At 41.8% G+C, this 20805-nt stretch overlaps 1 protein-coding gene across 1 annotated transcript in view; it reads right to left on the reverse strand.

Moving 5' to 3' along the window:
• The window catches only part of STK26 (serine/threonine protein kinase 26), a 72536-nt gene extending 58181 nt beyond the window's left edge, over window positions 1–14355 (reverse strand). Inside the window, exons 1-2 of the mRNA XM_018044258.1 lie at window positions 14168–14355; window positions 13915–14065 (exon numbers count right to left, since the gene is read on the reverse strand). Coding sequence (XP_017899747.1) covers window positions 13915–13956 — 42 coding nt within the window. The 5' untranslated portion in view covers window positions 13957–14065; window positions 14168–14355. The remainder of the gene's footprint in view (window positions 1–13914; window positions 14066–14167) is intronic.
• Between the last annotated feature and the right edge of the window lie 6450 nt (window positions 14356–20805).

The following is a 20805-nucleotide window of genomic DNA, read 5'->3' on the forward strand; positions in this document are numbered from 1 at the left end:
AATAAATATATGATCGCATATCTTTTATAAATAATAACCTAGTCCAGACTCCTGAGCAGAATCCCCAAGGCTCACACTTTTACATTTGAGGAGATACATGCAGGCATTATTTCATGCTATAAAGGAACAGAACATACCATACTCTTCATTCTAGTAGTTAGGAGAAAACAATTTAGTGTCCTACTAGGAAAAAAAAAGGAATTAAATTCTCAAGCTCTGGAATCACGTGGCCATATTAAATAAGAATATCCTGGAAAAGGAAAAGGCAGTCCACTCCAGTTTTCTTGCCTGGAGAATCCCATGGACAGAGGAGCCTGGTGGGCTACAGTCCACGGGGTCACAAAGAGTCGCACACGACTGAGTGACTTTACTATACCTATACCATAATTTCGGAGAAGGCAATGGCACCCCACTCCAGTACTCTTGCCTGGAAAATCCCATGGACAGAGGAGCCTGGTGGGCTGCAGTTCATGGGGTCGCGAAGAGTCGGACACGACTGAGCGACTTCACTTTCACTTTTCACTTTCATGCGTTGGAGAAGGAAATGGCAACCCACTCCAGTGTTCTTGCCTGGAGAATCCCAGGGATGGGGGAGCCTGGTGGGCTGCCGTCTATGGGGTCGCACAGAGTCGGACACCACTAAAGCGACTTAGCAGTAGCAGCAGCATCCTTTCACAATATATGGATCATCTTTTGAGCTAAAGGGGTTTTTAAAAAATCATCTACAACTGTGCTTGCTCTTTCAATCAGGATCATACCTACACTATGACGGTACAATGCACTATTAAAAAATAACGCCTAAAAGTAAACATATCAAAATGCTTCTGGTCATACAGATGGATTCTCCCAAAACACCTAGGCACGTGGATGGACAACAAGAGAAAGCTGTCTCTAACCTGAACGTGGGGAGGGGCCTGCAATCCCTGGGCAGAATAGAATTTTTTTTTGTTGTTTAATATGAAGACATTTATACCTTTTAAATTACTGGAGAGTTAAAAGGCAACAATAGTGCAGTATTTGGTAGCCATAGGTCTTCTTAGAAAAAAGCAATGGACTACATGCTTCTCTAGAGGTCTTCTCTCAGCCAAGACATAAATCAACTGGTGCTAAAAAGTCATTAGGCAAACTTATTTTAAAGTAAATCTGAGATGCTACACAGCCCTGAAATGCTCCCCCAAAAAACTATTTTAATCATTCCCTAAGGGAGAATTTTAAGGTCAGAACCCACTGGAGAAGTAACAATAATATCAATTCCAAGTCATTGGAAAGAAAGGTTTCTTCTCTTCAGCCTCCCCTCCCCCAAATAACAGCCCAAATCAGTTAAACAGAATCCAATGATAATCTAGCACTTTTCCTTGTTAATGAAAAATATTTATTTTGCCTTCAGAGGCGGGAAAAGTCCACCCCAAATGACTCCAAGTGTCTAGAAACAATTTATTGGCCCAGTATGCACGTCCCCAAAATTGCACATCTTAAACAGAAAAGCAGCTGAAACCACCATCCCTATGATGTCAGCTCTTTCCCCTGATCTTTCACAAGCTTTCTCCCAACCAAAAGACTCTTTACATTTCTTGCCATAACAAATCAATTATGTAAATGTAACTTGTATCACAGAACTCATAAGCAACAAGAAAGAAACGAATTACTATTACCTCCCCAATTTCCTTTTCTGTTAGCTTTTTCTCCTCTCTGCAGAAAGCATAGAAATTTCCCATTCTAAAAAATATAGAGAGAGAATTCCAATCTTTAAAGCAAAAGACTACTTCTTCCCTTCCTGGGAAAATACTCTTTCTCTTCTTCCAGAGTCCAACACCTTTTCCCTCACCTACATTTTCTGTTTGCTCATGAGGCAGCAGTAATCCTCTGGTATTATGAAATTCTACCTTCCCTAAGCAGGGTTTACACTGCAGCCTTCAAAACGATGCCTGAACCTCAGCAGATAGAAGATCCATAGCAACAGCGGTAATAGTTTTTTTCACTTGCTATTACCAGAAATCACAGTCCAAAAAGACGATGATGGAGGTGTCACCTATGCTAAAACCTCAAAATTGATTCATTATTTAACTAGTCAAATCCCACGTTTTCATTTTGTGTGCCCTTTGGAAAGCCTGTGACAGAGAACCAAAGAAAAAGATCTTTCAGTGACAGTCACCATTTTTCATGAAGAGATAAACAGTTTTTTTTTTTTAAAGCAGCTCTCCTATACAAGATTTTGTCACTGAAACAGAATCCAATGCCCTATCCCCTCCATTCCCTATCACCCTAAAATCTAGTGTAAAGTACCTATAACAACGATAACTTCAAAATAAGAGCTTAGACAATGATCACAAGTTCCTGTTAACCAGAAGTCATTTGTATACTACTCACATGCCTCTGATTTTGCTAATAGGCAAACAGATTTATACTTATCAAAAGCAGTTCCTTTGATGCAATGGTTCTTTGTAAGACTATTCTATGGGAGAAATTAAGCAGAGAATTGAGAATCTTGATAATACCATCCTACGTAATGTTCAATTCAATTCTAATTCACTAAAACAGATTAACATTGGTACTAAACTTCATTAAAAGTTGTTTACCATGATCTGTTTCCTGTATGGAACTGACTGCTATGAGTCCATTTTCTTTAAGAACAGTAATAGTTTAAATATTAAATACAGCAAAAAGAACTAGTCATGATAAAACTGCAACATGTGTAGAATCCTGGAAACCCTGTTAAGTGTGTAGACATAGGTACATATAGACATATGTATTTATCTTTCATAAATACATATTTAAGGATTTTTATAAATCTTTTTAAAGGTGATAAAGAATTCTATATATTTTCTATATAACAAAAATACTTAGCAAATCCATGGATACTGTAATTTCTACTGAGTACATACTTTTTACATTAATGTTACTGAATTTCTTTTATATGCAGACCATCTTATATGACATTGCCAAATCATAATTTTCTGCTTCTTGAACTTAGTGATCATCCTATCTTTTACTCATTTTTATTTTGACAATGCACTTCTACTTTAAATAGTTATGTCTAAAATTGGTACAGATGACTAAATACTGGCCAAAGTTGAACCTTATTTTCTTGAACAGATTTTGAAGGTTTTTCAAACACAAAATATACTCCACATATGATATACATTGCATGTGCATATACACATGGCCCCAGTGACTTTTTCCCCATAAAAACATAATTTACCATACAGAGTAACGAAAAATGGATCACAAAAGTAATTTAAGTATCCTGGAAAAGAGATAGCAACCCCATAAGAGATGTGAGGAATAAGGTAAACTTATAATTTTAAACTCAAACAAATTATATTCCCTAAAGGGGAAGAAAGCCCTCAAGAAACTTATTTTAATGGTAACTAAATATCACCTGAAATGTGTGTGTTTAAAGGCTCATTTCTACACATTTTTGAACATCTTCACTGGGGCCAAATCTTTGATTCTCAAAGATAATTTTGGTTTGGTTGGTTGTGTGTTCATTTTGATATTGAAAAGTGACTTAGGTCCAAAGCTGGTGAATGAAGTGCGGGATCAAGTTTGCTCACATTGTTTGGTGTTGGCAAACTCATTAAATGGGCTCATTTGCTTCTCTTATTTCCAGTTCCAATCCTTTGTTTGTAGCTTAGTCAGTAAAAAATCTGCCTGCAGTGCAGGAGACCGGGGTTCGATCCCTGGGTTGGGAAGATCCCCTGGAAAAGGAAATGGCAACCCACTCCAGTATCCTTGCCTGGAAAATCTCATGGACAGAGGAGCCTGGTGGGCTGCAGTCCATGGGGTCACAAAGAGTCTGGCATGACTGAGCTACTAATACTTACTTACTTATCTAATCCTTTGTTTAAACTGAGCTCTAGGCTTTCCTACAGGATACTTGTTGGCAGATGGTAATAGATTAATCTGACAGGTATAGAGAATATTTTAGAGGGCAGAAGATGGAGTCAGAAAGGCCATTTAGGAAGTGGTTTGATATTTCCTTAATGATTCTGAAGCAACTTCCTCTCCCCTCCAAGAATTTCCATATGTAAACACAAGTTGGCTTTGGAATGTGATGACCGAATGGGTATTTTTGACATAATAGCAGCTCAGAGTTAATACTTTCAGGTTTTTTTTTTTTTGGGGGGGGGGTGGATAATACAGAGTGAGGGAAAGAAGTTCTATACAAAAAGAAAGATGAGATGTGTAAAAACTGGAAAAAGTGTTTTAAATGTCTATCTTTGGGGTAAATAGTGCCACTCACTGTTATTTAGGAAAGTGGCATTTTATTTCTCTTTAGCCAATTTGCATTTTCACAAGTATAAGCATAAATAGATTTCATGTACTTAAGAGAAGTGTTTACATTTGAAGGTAAGAGCATTTACTGAACTGTCAAACCTATCTGAATCAAGGGACACAGAAGTGATGGTTGACAGTGAGATTTTGAAAGCTATAAAAATTAATGCAAAATTGAGTTCAGCTTCTTGGAAGGATGACTGAAAATTATGTTATTTTGATCTCTCACAATTTCATCTACTCTCTCTCTCTCCAGGTAGCACTTCCCATCATCCTCTTCATTCCTGAACTAACCTGTTACTACTTGCTTCTGCTTGGTTGTGTAGCCAGTGCTACAAATTCAACAGTTTAAAAAAAAAAAAAAACATTTTCTCCCAAACTCAGCCATATCTTTGAGTCTTTACTGTCATGTTTTTCCCCTTCCCATGTCCAATCAATCACCAAGGTCTGGTAGTCTTCCTTGAGTGGTACTCAGAGTGGTCCCCAGACCAGCAGAGCAGGTGGGAACTCATTAAAAATGCAAGCTCATGGCCACTGCAGACCTACTTGAATCATAAAACACTGGAGCTGGGGTCTGGCAATCTGTGTTTTAAAAAGCATCCAGGTAGTTCTGATACATGCTCAAGCTTGACCATCACTGCCCTAGATCACACCCTTAACAACTAAAGCCTGGGCTATAACAATATCCACTTATTATATCTAGCCTTTCTCCAACCCAGACTGTTAGGTTACAAGCCTAATCTTCCAAAACAAAACAATAAACCACTGCTTTGATCAGTTCACTTTCTTGATTAAAAAAAAAAAAAAAAAAAGAACACCTTGTTGTAGGTTGAGTTAAAAATAACTGGCTCAGTCAGGCATTCAAAGAAAGTGAAAGTTGCTCAGTCCTGTCCAATTTTTTGCCCCTTTATGCCTGTTCTCCTGCCAGTCTCCCACTCTCCTTTAAGGGTCTGTTCAGGGCTGCTTTGCCTAGAAGCAATGTAGGGCAGTGGCAAAAACACATGTGCCTAGTATAAAGGTGTTGTATAAATGATAGTTCCCTTCCTTAATTTGATCTTCCTTAGAATGCTACTGCTGCTGCTAAGTCGCTTCAGTTGTGTCTGATTTTGTGCAACCCCAGAGATGGCAGCCCACCAGGCTCCGCTGTCCCTGGGATTCTCCAGGCAAGAACACTGGAGTGGGTTGCCATTTCCTTCTCCAATGCATGAAAGTGAAAAGGGAAGTGAAGTAGTCGCTCAGTCATGTCCGACTCTTTGCGACCCCATGGGCTGCAGCCTACCAGGCTCCTCCATCCATGGGATTTTCCAGGCAAGAGTACTGGAGTGGGGTGCCATTGCCTTCTCTGCCTTGGAATGCTACTATGTCCATTTCTATCTCATTTGGTATTCATTACTATTGCCTGGAGAATTCTAAGGACAGAGGAGCCTGGCAGGCTATAATCCATGGGGTCGCTAAGAGTTGGACATGACCGAGTGACTAACACTATGACTATATGACTGACTATTGCTCTGCATTGTTAGATCTTTAAATGTGCAGATGTCTAATCTTTTCAGTTACTGTATAAACTTCCTGACTTCTTTACACTTTGCGTGTTTCAGAGATAGGTATCAAGCACTATGTCCTACATCACGTAGGCCTTCCAAACCTTGCTGCTAATAATTTTCCAGCTTAAATCACCCTTTGGTGTTTCATGAAGACTAAATGTGTAAACACATTAAACCTGGATCACCAGTATCCAACTTGGGAAGTCTATTATATTACCATTAACTGACAGAAGGAGCACATCACAAGGCTCAGAGCAAAGTTCAGACAGAGGATCTGAAATAAAACTACAGAAGCAAACAGGACCCTAAATAATGAATTCGCTAACTGTTCTCCTCACGGGGTCAGAAGCACTTGAAAAGCACACAGTTGAAGTATGCTGCTTCCCTGAGGCTGCTAGACACACTGACTACAGCCTCCTTAACCATAAGAGGTCAAGGTTCTATTTTCTATCCCCATACTTCGTAGTATGTGTGCATTCTTTGCTGATTGGTTTCTTTTATGCTTCTACTTAAAGTTAAGACAGGCAGCAGGAAATTGTGACCAGGGGGTCCAGAAACTTTCCCAGCTCTAGGGGGCAATAATAATGATGAACCGAGGTTCTGGGAAGAAATTATGACCTCTTGGTTTCTACTGGGTCAGTTGCCCCAACTTTTCTTGCATTAAAACCAACTTATGCCCCACCTGATTATCTATGTTGTCCATCCCTTCCCCACCACCCACTGCTGTGTTATTTATACTATAGTGCAGCAAGCAGTTAAATCCTAGCTTAATATAACATACTGTAAAGTGATATGTCCCAAAGCCAATGGTTTAATGGAAAGCTGGGGGAGGGGGATAAAAAGACACTCACAGAGCTACGCAAAAATGCATTTTCAAAGAAAAATCTGGATGCATCTAGATGTTCTTGAAGTCTTTCCTCCACCTGCCAAAAATTCACTCCTTGGATTGTTACCAGACTCTACTGAAATCTGGTAGAGTAATTCACTAGTGTGCTTAGAAATTCCCTAACATATCTACTGTGGTATGGATTTCAAATCCAGTAAAACTTCATTAAATTGATACTGGGAAGCAACTTCTATGATTCAAAGCAACTGTTATTCTTCAGCTAGACACACTATTGCTCTGTAATAAACAAATTGAAAAATTCAATGATGGGTGATTTAAACCCTACTTTTTTCAGTCCTTCGCATTTTAAATTGATAGGGTTTTACAGATTTTTCCTCACTTATAAAAAAATACCACTAAGAACACTATCTCTTGTTATAAGGATCTTAATGAAACATTGCAAAGGTTTTGTTCTGTAAATGTTTTCCATGAGAAAAAGATAAAAACACAGTGCCTCGGATTTCCTCAGCAGTGCCTTCGTGAAATTACTTGATCACAAAGGAGGAAAGTGGACCTTCAAAAAAAGATAATTAGAATATTTTTAACCTGTAGACCTAAGCTGTCTACAATTTTGTTTACTCTAGTCCCCAGGAAGGGTGAACCACGGTTTTGTTCATATTTTGCTAGAATGTCCAAAGCTGTTGTACCAATGGCTAATCTGGTATTTTAGGATGCGGGTCATTCTAATCCATGACCGTAGGATAAATGAAGGGAAAAGAAAGCTCAGTGGGTTGCTGTCAGAGGTATGCTGGAACAAGTCCAGAAGAGGCTGACAGGGAGTAAGCTCTATTCTCAGTGAAAGGTGATGGGGAGAGACAAGCAGGAATAGAGGGGAAGGATGGGATCTGCTTGGCACTAGGTCTCTTGGTTTCTCTGAATGTGCATTTCAGAAGATCTGCTTGAATTATATGGGATTTGGGGGAGGGACAACATCCATGGGAGAGGTCACACAGTGAGCCATTAAACAAAGACACCTCAATATCAGTGAAATTTATCAGATTCTTTCTAATATGACAGCTGGGACAGAGAAGTAAAGAGGTTTTATTTATTTGTTTGTATTTTTTTTTTGACAGGGGGACACAGGCAAGGGACAAACGGTTATTTTTCTCAAAGACATAAATTTGTCTGAAATCAGCCCTAGCTACTAGGGGAGCAATGAGGGCTCCTCTTTCTCTCAAAGGTCTTGGAAGACAAGAATAAGAGTTTCAGTGCATGGACAGCTGATTAGTTACCAGTATATTTTGTTAGACCTATCACATATAATGCATTTTTAGTAAGTAGAAAATGTCTTCAGTGTGCACACATAAATTAGCCTTCATGATCTACAAGAATTCAAGCAGAACACAATATATTTACAAAAACAGAATGGAAAAGTCAGAAATTTCTAGTCTATATGTACTGTACTCACTAACCAACACTTTTACACATAATTCATACCTAATGGAAAAGAGAAGTAAAATAGATGGTCCCTGCCTGTAAGAAATTTACAACCTAGTTTGAGAGACAAGTATAACATATATAATTAGGAAAAATCTAAGGCAGTATATAAACCAAGGACTGGACTGTCTGCTACTGACAAGGGATATAATAGGTGCTGGAAAATGGGAGTGATTACTGTAGTCTGGAATGTTCAGAGAGAGTTCATGGAGAAAGTAAGATGGAGACCTTGAAAATCAGGTAGGGTCTGGCCATTCAGTGATTACTGAATTGTAACTGGCATGGTAGAACAAAACAGCTTTCTTGTTGGGGAGTAGAAATAACTAAGTATAGATCTGTAGAGAGGAGCCAGATGACAGGAAGTCTGGAAAGCTGAGCAGAAGACTTCAGGTCTGGTGGTGGTGGTATTTGTGTGGGTGTTTTGGGGTGGGGGTGGGAGACTGGATTTCAATAGGAAAACTGTAGGTTACCAAGCAGGAGTGAGAAGAGATAATGACAGTGTTTTCATGTGATTAGCCTAGCATTGTTTGGCAGAATGAACTGCCCATATACATCATAACACCTTTGATGAAAGAGTTCAAAATATACTCCACATATGATAGTTAACTCATGCTAATAACATTTCATAGAGGCAAAGGAAACGCAGCTTTTATTATTCCCCATTTTGTAGATGATGTGCTCAAGGTCACTGAATAAATGAAAGGCAGAATAAAAAACCCCACAGGATCACAATATTCAGTGGTTCCTAGGTACCAGCTAAATTATATTCTCTTATTTGCTATGACTCAGGCAATGGAGGTACATGATGGACCTTTGTCCTCTTGTGCCATTTTTAGACCCTCCTTAGTGTTTAAGGCACATGTCCTACCATGAGCAATTCCTGTTTACTCTCTGTTCAGCCCCAGCCTGCTTACTCCATACTTTGCAACTACCTCCAACTCTCCCAGCTAAGAACTGTCTTTGATCATTCTGATTCAGCTAGTCTTCTCCCATCATCTGCAACATATTCAACATCTCTGTATCAATCACCTACCAACCAAGACAATGGTTTGGGTTTACGTATTAGTGCAAGCACTGCTTTCTATGTCTTTCTATCTCAAATTACAAAGCTGATTAGTCCCTTCAGAAGGTGGAAGGAAGGTAAGAAACCTACATACTAGATTCTGACACCAAGCTGAATTCCTTCTCCAATTTAGGTTTCATGATGAGAGTAAAATAAAGAATTCCTCCCCCACCCCCAGTTAACTCCTTCCTGATCCTGACGCATTTGCTCATCCCCGAGTGCATCTTAAATCACCATTCCTTTTCTTACAATCCTCCACCTTAGCTTCCTGTCTCATGAGGGCCCTCACTCCAACATGCTCTCTGACATTATGACCTCTCCCTCCTTCGTGGCTCCCATCCTTCAGTTTCAAGTAAAGAAACCGGCCAAAAGTAAATGCTCAGTAAATGTCTGATGAATGACTAAGGCTCCAGATCTATCTCTTCAAGTATTCGCTGGACATTTTTAAAACTGGCTTTCCTGAGGCATGTTGATATACAAAAAAATTGTACATATTTAATGTATACAATTTGATGGGTTTGTACATATACATACACCTTTGAAACCATCTCCACAGTCAAGGTAACAGACCATACAGCTCTACATTTTTGTCATCCTGCTGTTACCTCAAACTTCACAAGCCTGCAACAGAAATCATTAATATTCTACCAGATCTGACTCTTCTCCCTGACCTTCCAGCTTTTTTTGGATGTACCATAATTGTCCCAGTTCCCCATATTCGATATCACAATGGCTTCGATGCTTTCTTCTGTAACTGGCGAATTTTAAGTCTAATAATTATATACTAGTAATTACATGTACTCATAGTACAAAGCATATGGAAGGCAATCAGTCAATGCAAGGTCCATTGCATCTGTATAGACATGACAGCCTCATTGAAGTAGCCTCAGTTGATCAAACTACCTGAAGTCTCTCAATCCTCCACTTCATCTACTCATCCAATCTTAAGATTTCTCTTCCTATATATAACTTTGTTCATTAAGCCTTTCTTACTTAACAATAGTGGCTAGTCCGAAGGCCAAACCCTTCCCCAGCATTCAAGAACTGCCACAATCTGGACCCAATCAAGTCTTCTAATCTTACCTCCTACTATTTCTCTATTGCAATTCTTCGTCATAGTCCAAGTGATTTTTATCCCATGACCAAGATTATATGGACCCTAACAATCTTTTGGGGGCAAGACTTCAACTCTTCCAGTCAAAACCCTCTATTACAGAGTAAGTATCATAGATTTTGCATTATTTCATGTTTCATGTACTAGATTTAATTCCCCAACAACATTTTAAGTTCTTTAAGGGCAGGCATTGTGTAGCATACTTCTGTATCCTTCCCAGAACCCAGTAACTAGGTTCACCAAGGCAAGAAAAGGTTTTCCACCTCTTAGATAAAAGTATTCAATAATGTGTTCATTAATCCTTAACCTTCATTTCCATCTCACATCTAAAATAACAACCGTTTAAAAACCGTACCACCTTGATCATATTTAAAGATACGTGGAGGCTAATGCTTAAATTCTTTAGCACGAAGTTAAAAAAATTCTTTCACAAGAGGCATAACATAATAACAGTTAGTACTCTAATTCAACATTTAACTTCATTCTCTCACCCACACTTTATGAAGGATTTAACACCCAGTTTAGAACACTTGTCTTCATAAATACTCATGCAGTTTCTAAGGGGAAATATCTTAAACTTAAGTATGATTTACAACTGTGAACTTCAAAGAAACAACATGTTTTAAATCATTAAAGAGTAAATATTTGAGTGGAAAGAAACAGGTTTGTTGGTTTATTTTGTTTAAGTTGTGCTTTAAATATTTTTCAAGAGTTCAGCTCCTGGTATGGAAAATTCCTTTAGCGATATACTACAGAAATAAGCACAAATTAAGCATCAAAAAATTCATATCCTTTACATTTGGTGTAATATGGCAAACATTTCATTACCACAATATTAAGAAATATTAACAATACGAGTCTGAATAACTAATTCATAAGGAAGGGTTTTAACTGGACCAAATCCTGGGTTTTCTTTCGTCACTCCAAGTTTCTTTTCTATTTTAAACTAGAGGCAACAGAAATTTCTTTGTTTGAATGTCAGGAATGCTGGAAGTCTTAAGTGATAGAGCAGGTAGCTCGACTTCACGTCTCTCCTCAGGGGGAGAAAAACACTGCGGGTAAAGTAATTTTGTTTTTATTTCTGGAAAAATCATTTTTCCATCAATCTTCATAATTCCCTAAAATAAACTGTTAAAAAGTTACTGGCCGGTCGACCACTTCACCCTGATTTGTGGAAATACTATACATTAATTTCAGGAACACATGGCTAACTCAAGTTTTCTCACTACTGTGAAGATCTAAAAGTTGCTCCTAACTCTTGCAGAAAAAATTTTTACAAGCTCGTGATATATTCCTGCATCTCATTTTCACTACTTTTAAACAAAAGAATAGTCACAGTAGTCTAGGCATGAGAGTCACGCAGCTAATCATCAAATTTGTTTTTAGGATACCCCACAATTTTAACTGTGGAAAACCTTTTTGTTGCCCCAAATGCTTAAGAACCACATCTACGGAGAGCATGGAAATAAGAAGGTAAGAATTTACCATTTCATTCAGACAGAGACAGTGACAAGTATTCCTCTCTTCTTGGCAAATGTTGAGATGATTGCCTTTCCCAAAGCCATCACAACTTTGGGTAGGAATAAAATGAAAGGCAGAATTTATCATTTAAAATATGAGACTCACATTCTAACCCACCTTAATGAAGATTTTTAAAAATTTAAAAATTCAAAAGATAGGGAAATCAGATAATGAAACAAAGCAAGGAGCCCTAAGAAATACTGAACAGTAAGGAGCTCCTAAACCATGTAAATCAAATAAAGGCAAATCAAATAAGGACCAGAAACCATATAAATCAAATAAAGTCAAGACAAATGAAATAAAGACCAGAAACCATGTTCTCCCCAGCACGCAGGGTTCCCCAGAATCAAACTTGATCGGGAGGTGCTCACTCTGCTGACGCACGCACGCAGGCAGCGCGTGCACACAATGGAGCGAGGAGTACTGAGACACTCAAAGACAAACTTCACATGCGGACTCTTCTACTCCCCGAAGGAAAGGAGAGCACGGTGGGAAAGTTTCCCCACTTTCTTCCACATCAGACAGAGCAAAACTGTAGTTGATAAGGCAAACTACTAATTCTCTCGATATAATCAAAGGCAGAACTGAATGAATGGGGTGAGGGGCAGTGGCTGGGGGAAGGAGGGAGGGAAGGAGAGGGTGGCGTGAGAAGAAGGAAGTTTGAGGCATTTTGTAAAGCTTGAATGGATTAACCTTTTAAAAGGCCCTAATGTCTCGCATTTCCCTTTTGCTTCCTTTTCTTTTTTTTTTTTTTTTAATGAACTACATCGATTTCCTGGGACTCAACCCAGACTTATCCTATAGTTAGCTGAAAGGCCTGGTGCCTAGGACACACAGGAGTCCTAAGTTAGATATATGTCCGATACAAACAGTCCTTTGGGGGGAAAGCATCTTAAAAATCACTTTTTTCGTGTGATCATGCATCAAATATGACCAACTGTTATTTTTTTTAAAAGATGAATTCCATGCATTATTTAGTAAATTAAGGCCCCAATCCATGGCGCTTTGATTTCTACTAGCAACATAAGCTATTTACCAAACATTTTTTTTCTGAACTTAGAAAACGTTTGCTTTCACATTTTTAGAAGATAATGAGGCTTAAGTGCTTCTAGTCTTTTACCTATTCATAAGTGGGGGTGTTTAGGCTGTCTAGCAAAGGAAAAAAAATAAAACGTGAATGCTTAAAAGCTACTCAACTTGGATAACATTTAGTAGATAGCTTGAAATGCACCGATTTAAAAACCTAACAATGCAGAAAGTTTGTGGACATAGCTTGTTTCTTCTTTAATAAAATGAAAATGTATGGGGGGAGGGCTGGTAAGATGTAAAAGATACAAAGTTAGGTCCCAGGCCGTAATATCTTGTCGTCCAGGACAAAAAGCTTTGCAACAACCACACTGCCACAGCCCTCCCGTGGGAAAGGCTGGGGGCGGGGCGGGGGCGGGGGCGGGAGAGTCATCACCACCGCTGCTCTAACTTAGGACCCTGCGTTTCTCACACCCCGCTACGGGCTGCGCCCGGTGGGGGGAGCGAGACACAACTTGGCCCCAAAGCAGCAGCCCCAAAAGGGAAAAAAGTCACCTCGCTCTTTGCTCTACGCACACAGGAAGAGCCCAATTCAAAGCCGCCACCACCGACACCCCCTTCTTGCCTTGCTCCGCCCCAACTTGTGTGTGTGTGTGTGTAAGCACCACTTGCGTTTTACCCAACGAATTCCGAGACACCTCCATCTCTCCCAAGTGAAGTGCTTCCATTCCCACCCCCACAAGCGCACCAGCTCAGCCGGCGCAGGTGTCCCGCCCCTGCCTGTTTTAACGCCCCCCCCGCAGCCCCCGGCATCCCCAAAGAGCCGCGCGCCCCCCGTCCCTCCGCGCCCGGCCGGCACACTGCACCGCCTAGCTTGCACGCCGGGAAACACCGAGAGCTCTCCGTCCGGGTCACCTGGCCGGAGCGCCCGGCCCGGCTTCGGTCGGGGAAGCCCCGGGCCGCCTCTCGTCGCCGGCGCCCAGCGCGGAGCGCGCCGCGAGCTCCCGGGCAGTCACGTGGACGGCGGGGGCGGCCCGGGCGTCCTCACCTGCATCCCGGGCACTTGGACCGCCACCGGTGAGTGGGCCATGACGGCGAAAGCGGCTCCGCGCGGCTTCGGCGGCGGCGGCGCCTCGGGCTCCGACTGGCTCCTCCTCCGGGGGTAGGTCGGCGGCCCTCTCAGGCTTTTCGACCCGGGCCTGGAAGGACACACACGAGTTGGGTGACAGGGCGGGGGGCGCGGGCGGCCCGGGGCCGGGAGGTGGGCGGTCCGCCGCGAGGCTCCCCGGGACTCAGTCTACCTTTCTGGCGCCCGCCCGCCGCTCTGGCCGCCGCCTCCGCTGCCGCTGCTGTTGCTCCTGAGCGCCCGACGCCGTGTGTGGCAGTGGCCGGGACCTGGGCTCCAGTGATGCCGCTCGTCTGCGCCTCGCCGCTTTAGGAAGAGGAGGTGGAGGCGCCCCAGCCACCCGCCCGCTCGCCGGGCCCGGGAGGCGGTTGGGGGCGGTTCCGCCGCTGGCCCTGCCCCCGCCCCGCCGCCGGGCGGTGTCAGGAGAGCTAGGACTGCGCTGGGAAGGGGCTCGGCTGGGGCTCCTGGAGCCCGACAAGAGGGAGGCTCTCCTGGCCCACGGAGAGGAGAGCTCGGGGACTGGAGGGCGTGGAGCACGGCTCGGCCTGGAGAGAGAAGGGAAGAGTTCGCGTGACCCGCGGGGTCCGAGGGCGTCCCGGACGCGGCCACGTTGCAGGCAGGCTTGCGAGGGCACGGGCGGCGCAGCCTCGGAGAAGTGTTGAGTTGAAACTTGGCGGGCGTCGGAATTCCTTCTCGAGTCCTCGACGTGGTCGAGGGCGGGGGCGCAGAGAGCCGCCGAGTCCGAGCCAGCGGACCCCTGCTCTCCCCCGCGTGTCCCCAGCTGGGGCCGCGCCGCTGGGGGGGTCCGTGGCCGCTCTCCTCTTTCCGGATTCCCCGCCCCCCGTCAGGCTTCAGGTGCCTTAGAACTGGGGTTACCCCTACCTCTTGGGCTACCAGTTGGGCGGTTGTGGGGGAGGGCGACCAGACTGGGGCTTCTCCGCATCACAAGCACGTGTAAGAGAGACGGAAGTTGGAAAACAGATGGCACCTAGGCAGAAAAATGAATGAGGAAATAGAGGCCTGGGAAATGAGATTGGGTCATTCGCAGGACGTATTATTGAATTCAGCATACAGAGCAGTGGTTTCGGCAAGTCCCTGCTTCCACCCCATTTGAAGTTCCACTCCACCAGGGAGGTAGACTCTGCGGAGAGTAACCTAACAGTAATGAGATTAAAAATAATAATAATAGCAATTGCAGTCATCTCATTAGGAAGGCACCTTTGGGAAACCACAAGTGCCAGTTTAAAATGAGGCTGGAGTTCCCTAACTTGCAGGTTATTGTAGGGCTGTACCCACCATGGTGTTGGGGCTCTGGCAGACGAGAAATGTTTCTCTTGTTCCTTTTGAATCTGTCTCAAAAGATAGCATGTCATTGACTGCTAAGTGCTGTGTGTGTGTGTGTGTGTGTGTGTGTGTGTGTGTCTTACCTTACTGAATCTTCACAAGGGCCCTCTGAGGTCATATTACCTTTCTTCCATTTTACTGAAATGCAAAAAAAGGCTCAGTGAGCTTGAATAATTTGACCCAAATATCACATAATTAAGAAGTGGGAGGGCTGGGAATTCAAACTCAGGTCCTTCTGACTTTTAAGATCTGCTCTCTTAACAACTGTCAAGTATACAAAACAGTATTGTTAACTATAAGTCACAGTGCCATACATCACATCCCCAGAATGTAACAATCTTCTAACTGGAGATTTGAGCCCTTTGACCACCTTTACCTGTTTCCTGCATCACCCTCCCCTGGCAACCACCAATCTACCCTCTGTGTCTGTAAGTTTGGTATTTTTTTAGATTCCCTGTGTAAGTGAGATCATACAGTATTTGCCTTTCTCTGTCTGACATTGCACTTAGCATAACGCCCTCAAAGTCCATCCACATTGTCACAAATGGCAGGATTTCCTTTTATAGCCAAATAATATTCCTTTACATGTATATACAGCACACTTTCTGTATCCATTCAGATGATAAAGGATATCCTCAATTCCAGGCCCTCCGTACTTCCAACCTGACGATAGGCCTCAATCCAGTCTGGATTTCCCACCATCCCAGTTCACACTTAATGCCAGCCTGACCAGAAACCTACAGTGTCATGTAAACTCCATAGCGGTTCCCTGGGATTCTTTTTAAAGTGCAGATTTTGATTTAGCAAGCTTGGAGTGGGTCCAAGATTCTGCATTGCTAACCGGTCCCTGGGTGGTACGATAGTGCTGATTCTTAGACCACACCTTCAGTAGCAAGGGTCTGAATCAAGCTCCATCATTTAAGGCCCATCTCATATCCCAACCCCACTGATTCTTCTGCGTTGCTACAAGCCTTCTTTCAGACTCTTCCTATTGCATGTTGGTGGGAGCAGCACTCACATTGTAGTTCTTTTCTCTTATATCATGCATTTCATTTGCTTCTCTTACATAAGAATTATTTGGATAGAATGTCAGCTTTTTGAGGGCAAGATTTATGTTGGTTATGTTCATTGCAGTATCCTCAGAGCCTAGAACAATGTATGGCACACAGGAAACCTTCAGTAGATATTCATTGAATGAATGAACAGATGGATTTCCTTTCAATTCTTCGCTGAGTTTGGTATAGTGCTAGTTGGTATAGTGTTTTATTGATAGCCTGGTTCAACTCTCATTTTTCTGTCTCCTAAATTTTTTTCTGTTACTTTAATTTCACAACTACTTAAAAGGGCAAGTTGTATAACTTTAATAAATAATGTAAACATATGTAAGAAGTGACTTTTCCTGACATGATTTTGTGCTAGAATTATATAAGCATGTGGAAGACTGAATGCTACATTTTGAGACCTGAACTATCGAGGCATTTCCTTAGAAACACTGTGTTTGAAATCTTGCTGAACTTTCTACCTTTCTCTAGCTTTTGTGCTATTAAATAAACTCTTTGTTGTTATTATTATTGATAGATATCTCTTGGGTTTTTACATGGAGTTACTTGTAATTACTTTGGCCACCTCATGCGAAGAGTTGACTGATTGGAGAAGACCCTGATGCTGGGAGGGATTGGGGGCAGGAGGAGAAGGGGATGACAGAGGATGAGATGGCTGGATGGCATCACTGACTCGATGGACATGAGTTTGAGTGAACTCCGGGAGTGCCTGGTGTGCTGTGATTCATGGGGTCGCAAAGAGTTGGACACGACTGAGCTACTGAATTGAACTGAACTTGTAATTTGCTTATGCTTTTTCATGTGTCTATTTCTTAATTTAAACAAATGACAAGAAACTCAAGGATGCTTTTGTTATCCCCCACACAAAAGGGCACATGAATATTTTTACTCCAAAATGTCAGCCTAGAGTCTGATAATATATTACAATGTGTTCCCACAGCTTGAAGGGAGATACCATATCTTATGTTCTGAGTAGCCCCAGAGGGTGTGACATAGTGTCTGAGATCAGATTTGGTACTTGCTTAATTGATGTGACCTGAGTGGCTATGAATACTGAATAGCCATATAAATAAAGTAAAATTATATACTAATTATATGCTTAATTATATATTAAGCAAAGTCAGTGAATTCCAAGTTAGGCTGTATCCTTGAGCCCAGCAGAAGTTAATAATTAAAATTAACAACCTGTGGCTTCAGTTTCTTGACATTTGTCATGCCCCCAATATTAAATATTTGATTTTTCCTATGTTTATAAATATTTACTGAGTGGATTGGGCCCATAGCTAAAGTGTAGATAGACAAAAGTGGCCAAACTTTAATGTAGGCAATAATGGGGTCATGCATTAGGACAATGGTTCTCAACCAGGGGAAAATTTGCTTCCTGGAGACATTTTTGGTTGTCAGAAATTAGGGGGTGAGAAGGGTGCTACTGGTAGCAGGTAGAGGTCAGAGACAGTCGTGCCTGATTCATTGTGACCCCATGGACTGCAGCCCACCAGGCTCCTCTGTCCATGAGATTTTCCAGGCAAGGATACTGGAGTGGGTTGCCATTTCCTTCTCCAGGGGATCTTCCCAACCCAGGGGTCGAACCCAGGTCTCCTGCACTGCAGGCAGATTCTTTACTGACTAAGCTACAAGGGAAGCCCAGTCTGATGCACAGGGCTGCCCTTACAACTCAGGATTAGCCAGCCCTAAATGTCAGTGGTGCCTGCATTTGAAACACCATGCTCTATACTCTTTGCATTAGGGGTTACTAACCAGGTAACAAGACTCTAAGAATCCCTGTTCCCTGAATATCTCAGTTCAGTGTGGTGGGTGGGGTTAAAACAAACAATCCCACAGGATACTGGGCCACATCAAGGGAGTACTGGAAACAAAGCAGTATTTTTAAGCTACCTTTGTATAAACTATAGATCATCTGCCACCAACGAGTGACTACTACTTAATGAAAACTACTATTGAACAGAAAATAACTTAAGGAAAAATTTAATGATTTGTGTTTTAAAATTTTTATCATGGGGCCATGTTCTAATGTACAAGGCATTACCTGGGAGCCTTCAAATGTATTACCTCATTGAGATAAATTTGACCTTTACACCACTTTATCAAATTTAAAGGTAGGGTTTCATATTGACTATCACATTTTGAGACCAATGACTACATTAAAATGGATAAAGTTCATATGTGTCTGAAGTGTAAGAGAAGTTGATACAAGTATCTGAATTTCTTTCAATTATCTGAGTATTTGAAACTATAGGAAATTATCTGGGTAATTCTAGAACCTCACCATCCGGTGATAGAATATTTTGATGTAAGCTACCAGACTGTATTAATATTTGGAAATATACCATTCACTGGTTCTTTTTCTTTTTCTTTTTTTTTTTTTTGTAAAAGTGTACGTGATACTGTAACTCTCTTTACTCTCTGTGGGTATCAAATTGGAAACCACAAAATAATAATAGTTCTTGCAGATGTTGGAGCCTCGCTATCGTTCCAGCAAAGCATCCCAATGAAAAACAGATTGAATCAATTCTTAGTCAAGGAGAATTAAACCTGTGTAATTGCTTAATTCTCTTGAATAACTTTGTACTTTTGGGGGCTCACACAGCACTCTGCCATACTAATAGCACAGCTGACTTTTCTTGCTAGCTTTACTTCCTGATGCTACTAAGGGGAGTAGAGCAACAGAGGAGGTGGGTGGAAGCAGATGCTGTTTAAGCGGTTTCCTGCTTAGAACATTTCTTTACATTATACGCTTCAAAATATTTGCATTTAGATATGAAAAGAATTGAGCTCATTACTTCTTGCCTTTACCAACTGGTTGCAAAACCGAGAGGTAGACCTGGCCCGAACATTTTATTCACATGTAGAGATAGAAGTCGAAAGAGAGAAGGATAAGAACTTCCTGGTTCCAGTTTTGCTGCCTGCCTAAACTCACACGGTCTCACTGTTGATCATCAGAGGCCTTGGATCCAAGGTGAAAGGCCTCAGAAGTTTGCCAACCTTCACTCACGGTCTCCTCAATGATGACAGACCAGTGCTCGCTGTACCACTCACCCTATAATTGTGTTTTGTATTGCTATAGGGTACATGAGGAGACTGGGGAGTTTCTTAGAAGAGATTCTTTGGGAGACTAGGCTCTTTGTAATGAAGTCAGGTAGCTTCTTTGTACTCTCCAGAGCGCATATTTTAGTCACAGGAGAACCATTCATGGGTTACCATGAAACGATGCTAGACAACCAATAGGGGTGATACTTTCCCCCTTGGAATTAACTTTTTTTGAAATGTATTGAATTGACCACTTGTTCTTTAATTTGTAGGCTTCTTGAGAAAACAGTCTAGTCAAAGGTGGCAGTTAAAAACAGGAAAAAAAAACTGGCAGTTGAGACCGAATAGGAAGTGACTATGCCATCAGCTCACGCTGAGGAAAAGGAAGTTATCGCCAGGACCTCTAAGAAAGGCAGCTGTGTAAAAATTACCCTTCAACTCGCTCACTGAGGTTCTGTCACCCTGTGGTAGAAGCTGCCATGGTTTTATTGCTTCTGTACTCAGAGAACATGAACAGAACTGGAGAATAGCAGGCAGTCTTTACAGGACCGTTATCAGGGACTACCAGTAATTTCTGGGGCAGAAACTCAACATTGTAGACAAGCAAAGCTCCACACTACTCATTTGTTTTTCTGTACCAAATCGGTATTTTAAGATTAGTTAGAATTTAGTATGTTCCACCATGAGGTGCATTACAAGAGTGCAACTATAGACTGCAACAGGGTATTTTCGCTGAGAAATGGAATATGGAAATTTTTTTTTATATACTTTCACTTGGGCTCCAGAGCCAGTCTAGGCTACACCACCCTTCCCTTTTTCCTTTCTCCTCTCTTCCCTTCTTTGCTTTCTCACATACTTCTTGAGCACAGTGCCAGTAACTGTGCTAAGTGCTTGGAGAAGAAAGAAATGCAGAGTTTGCTTTCTTTCAAGAAATAGCACACACGCACACACAAAAGACAAGCAGCACTCAGCAACCTTTAAAAAATGTGTAAAATACTTTAAAAATAAAATAAAAACAAGGAGCACTCAAAGTGATACAGAATGATAATAGCAAGTAATTTCAAAAAGGTTACAGCAACAGGCACCAAAGAGCAATTCATTTTATTTGTGTAGATCCTGGAAGGTTTCTCAAAAAAAGGTGATATTTGCACTATGCCTTGAAAAATGGGTAGGAGGTAGCTAGGTAGAGAAATGGGGAAAGGGAGCGGAGAAGAAAGAGCATTCCAGATAGAAGGAACAGCATGAGCAAATGCCTGAGCGAGGTGTGTGTGTTCCCATCACCTGGTGACCTAGTTACATTACAGATACTGTGTTCCATTTGTATAGATTCTGATTTTGTGGGTCTGGGATGAAGAAAGGG

The sequence above is a fragment of the Capra hircus genome (assembly GCF_001704415.2).
Source record: "Capra hircus breed San Clemente chromosome X unlocalized genomic scaffold, ASM170441v1, whole genome shotgun sequence".
Classification (NCBI taxonomy): Eukaryota; Metazoa; Chordata; class Mammalia; order Artiodactyla; family Bovidae; genus Capra; species Capra hircus.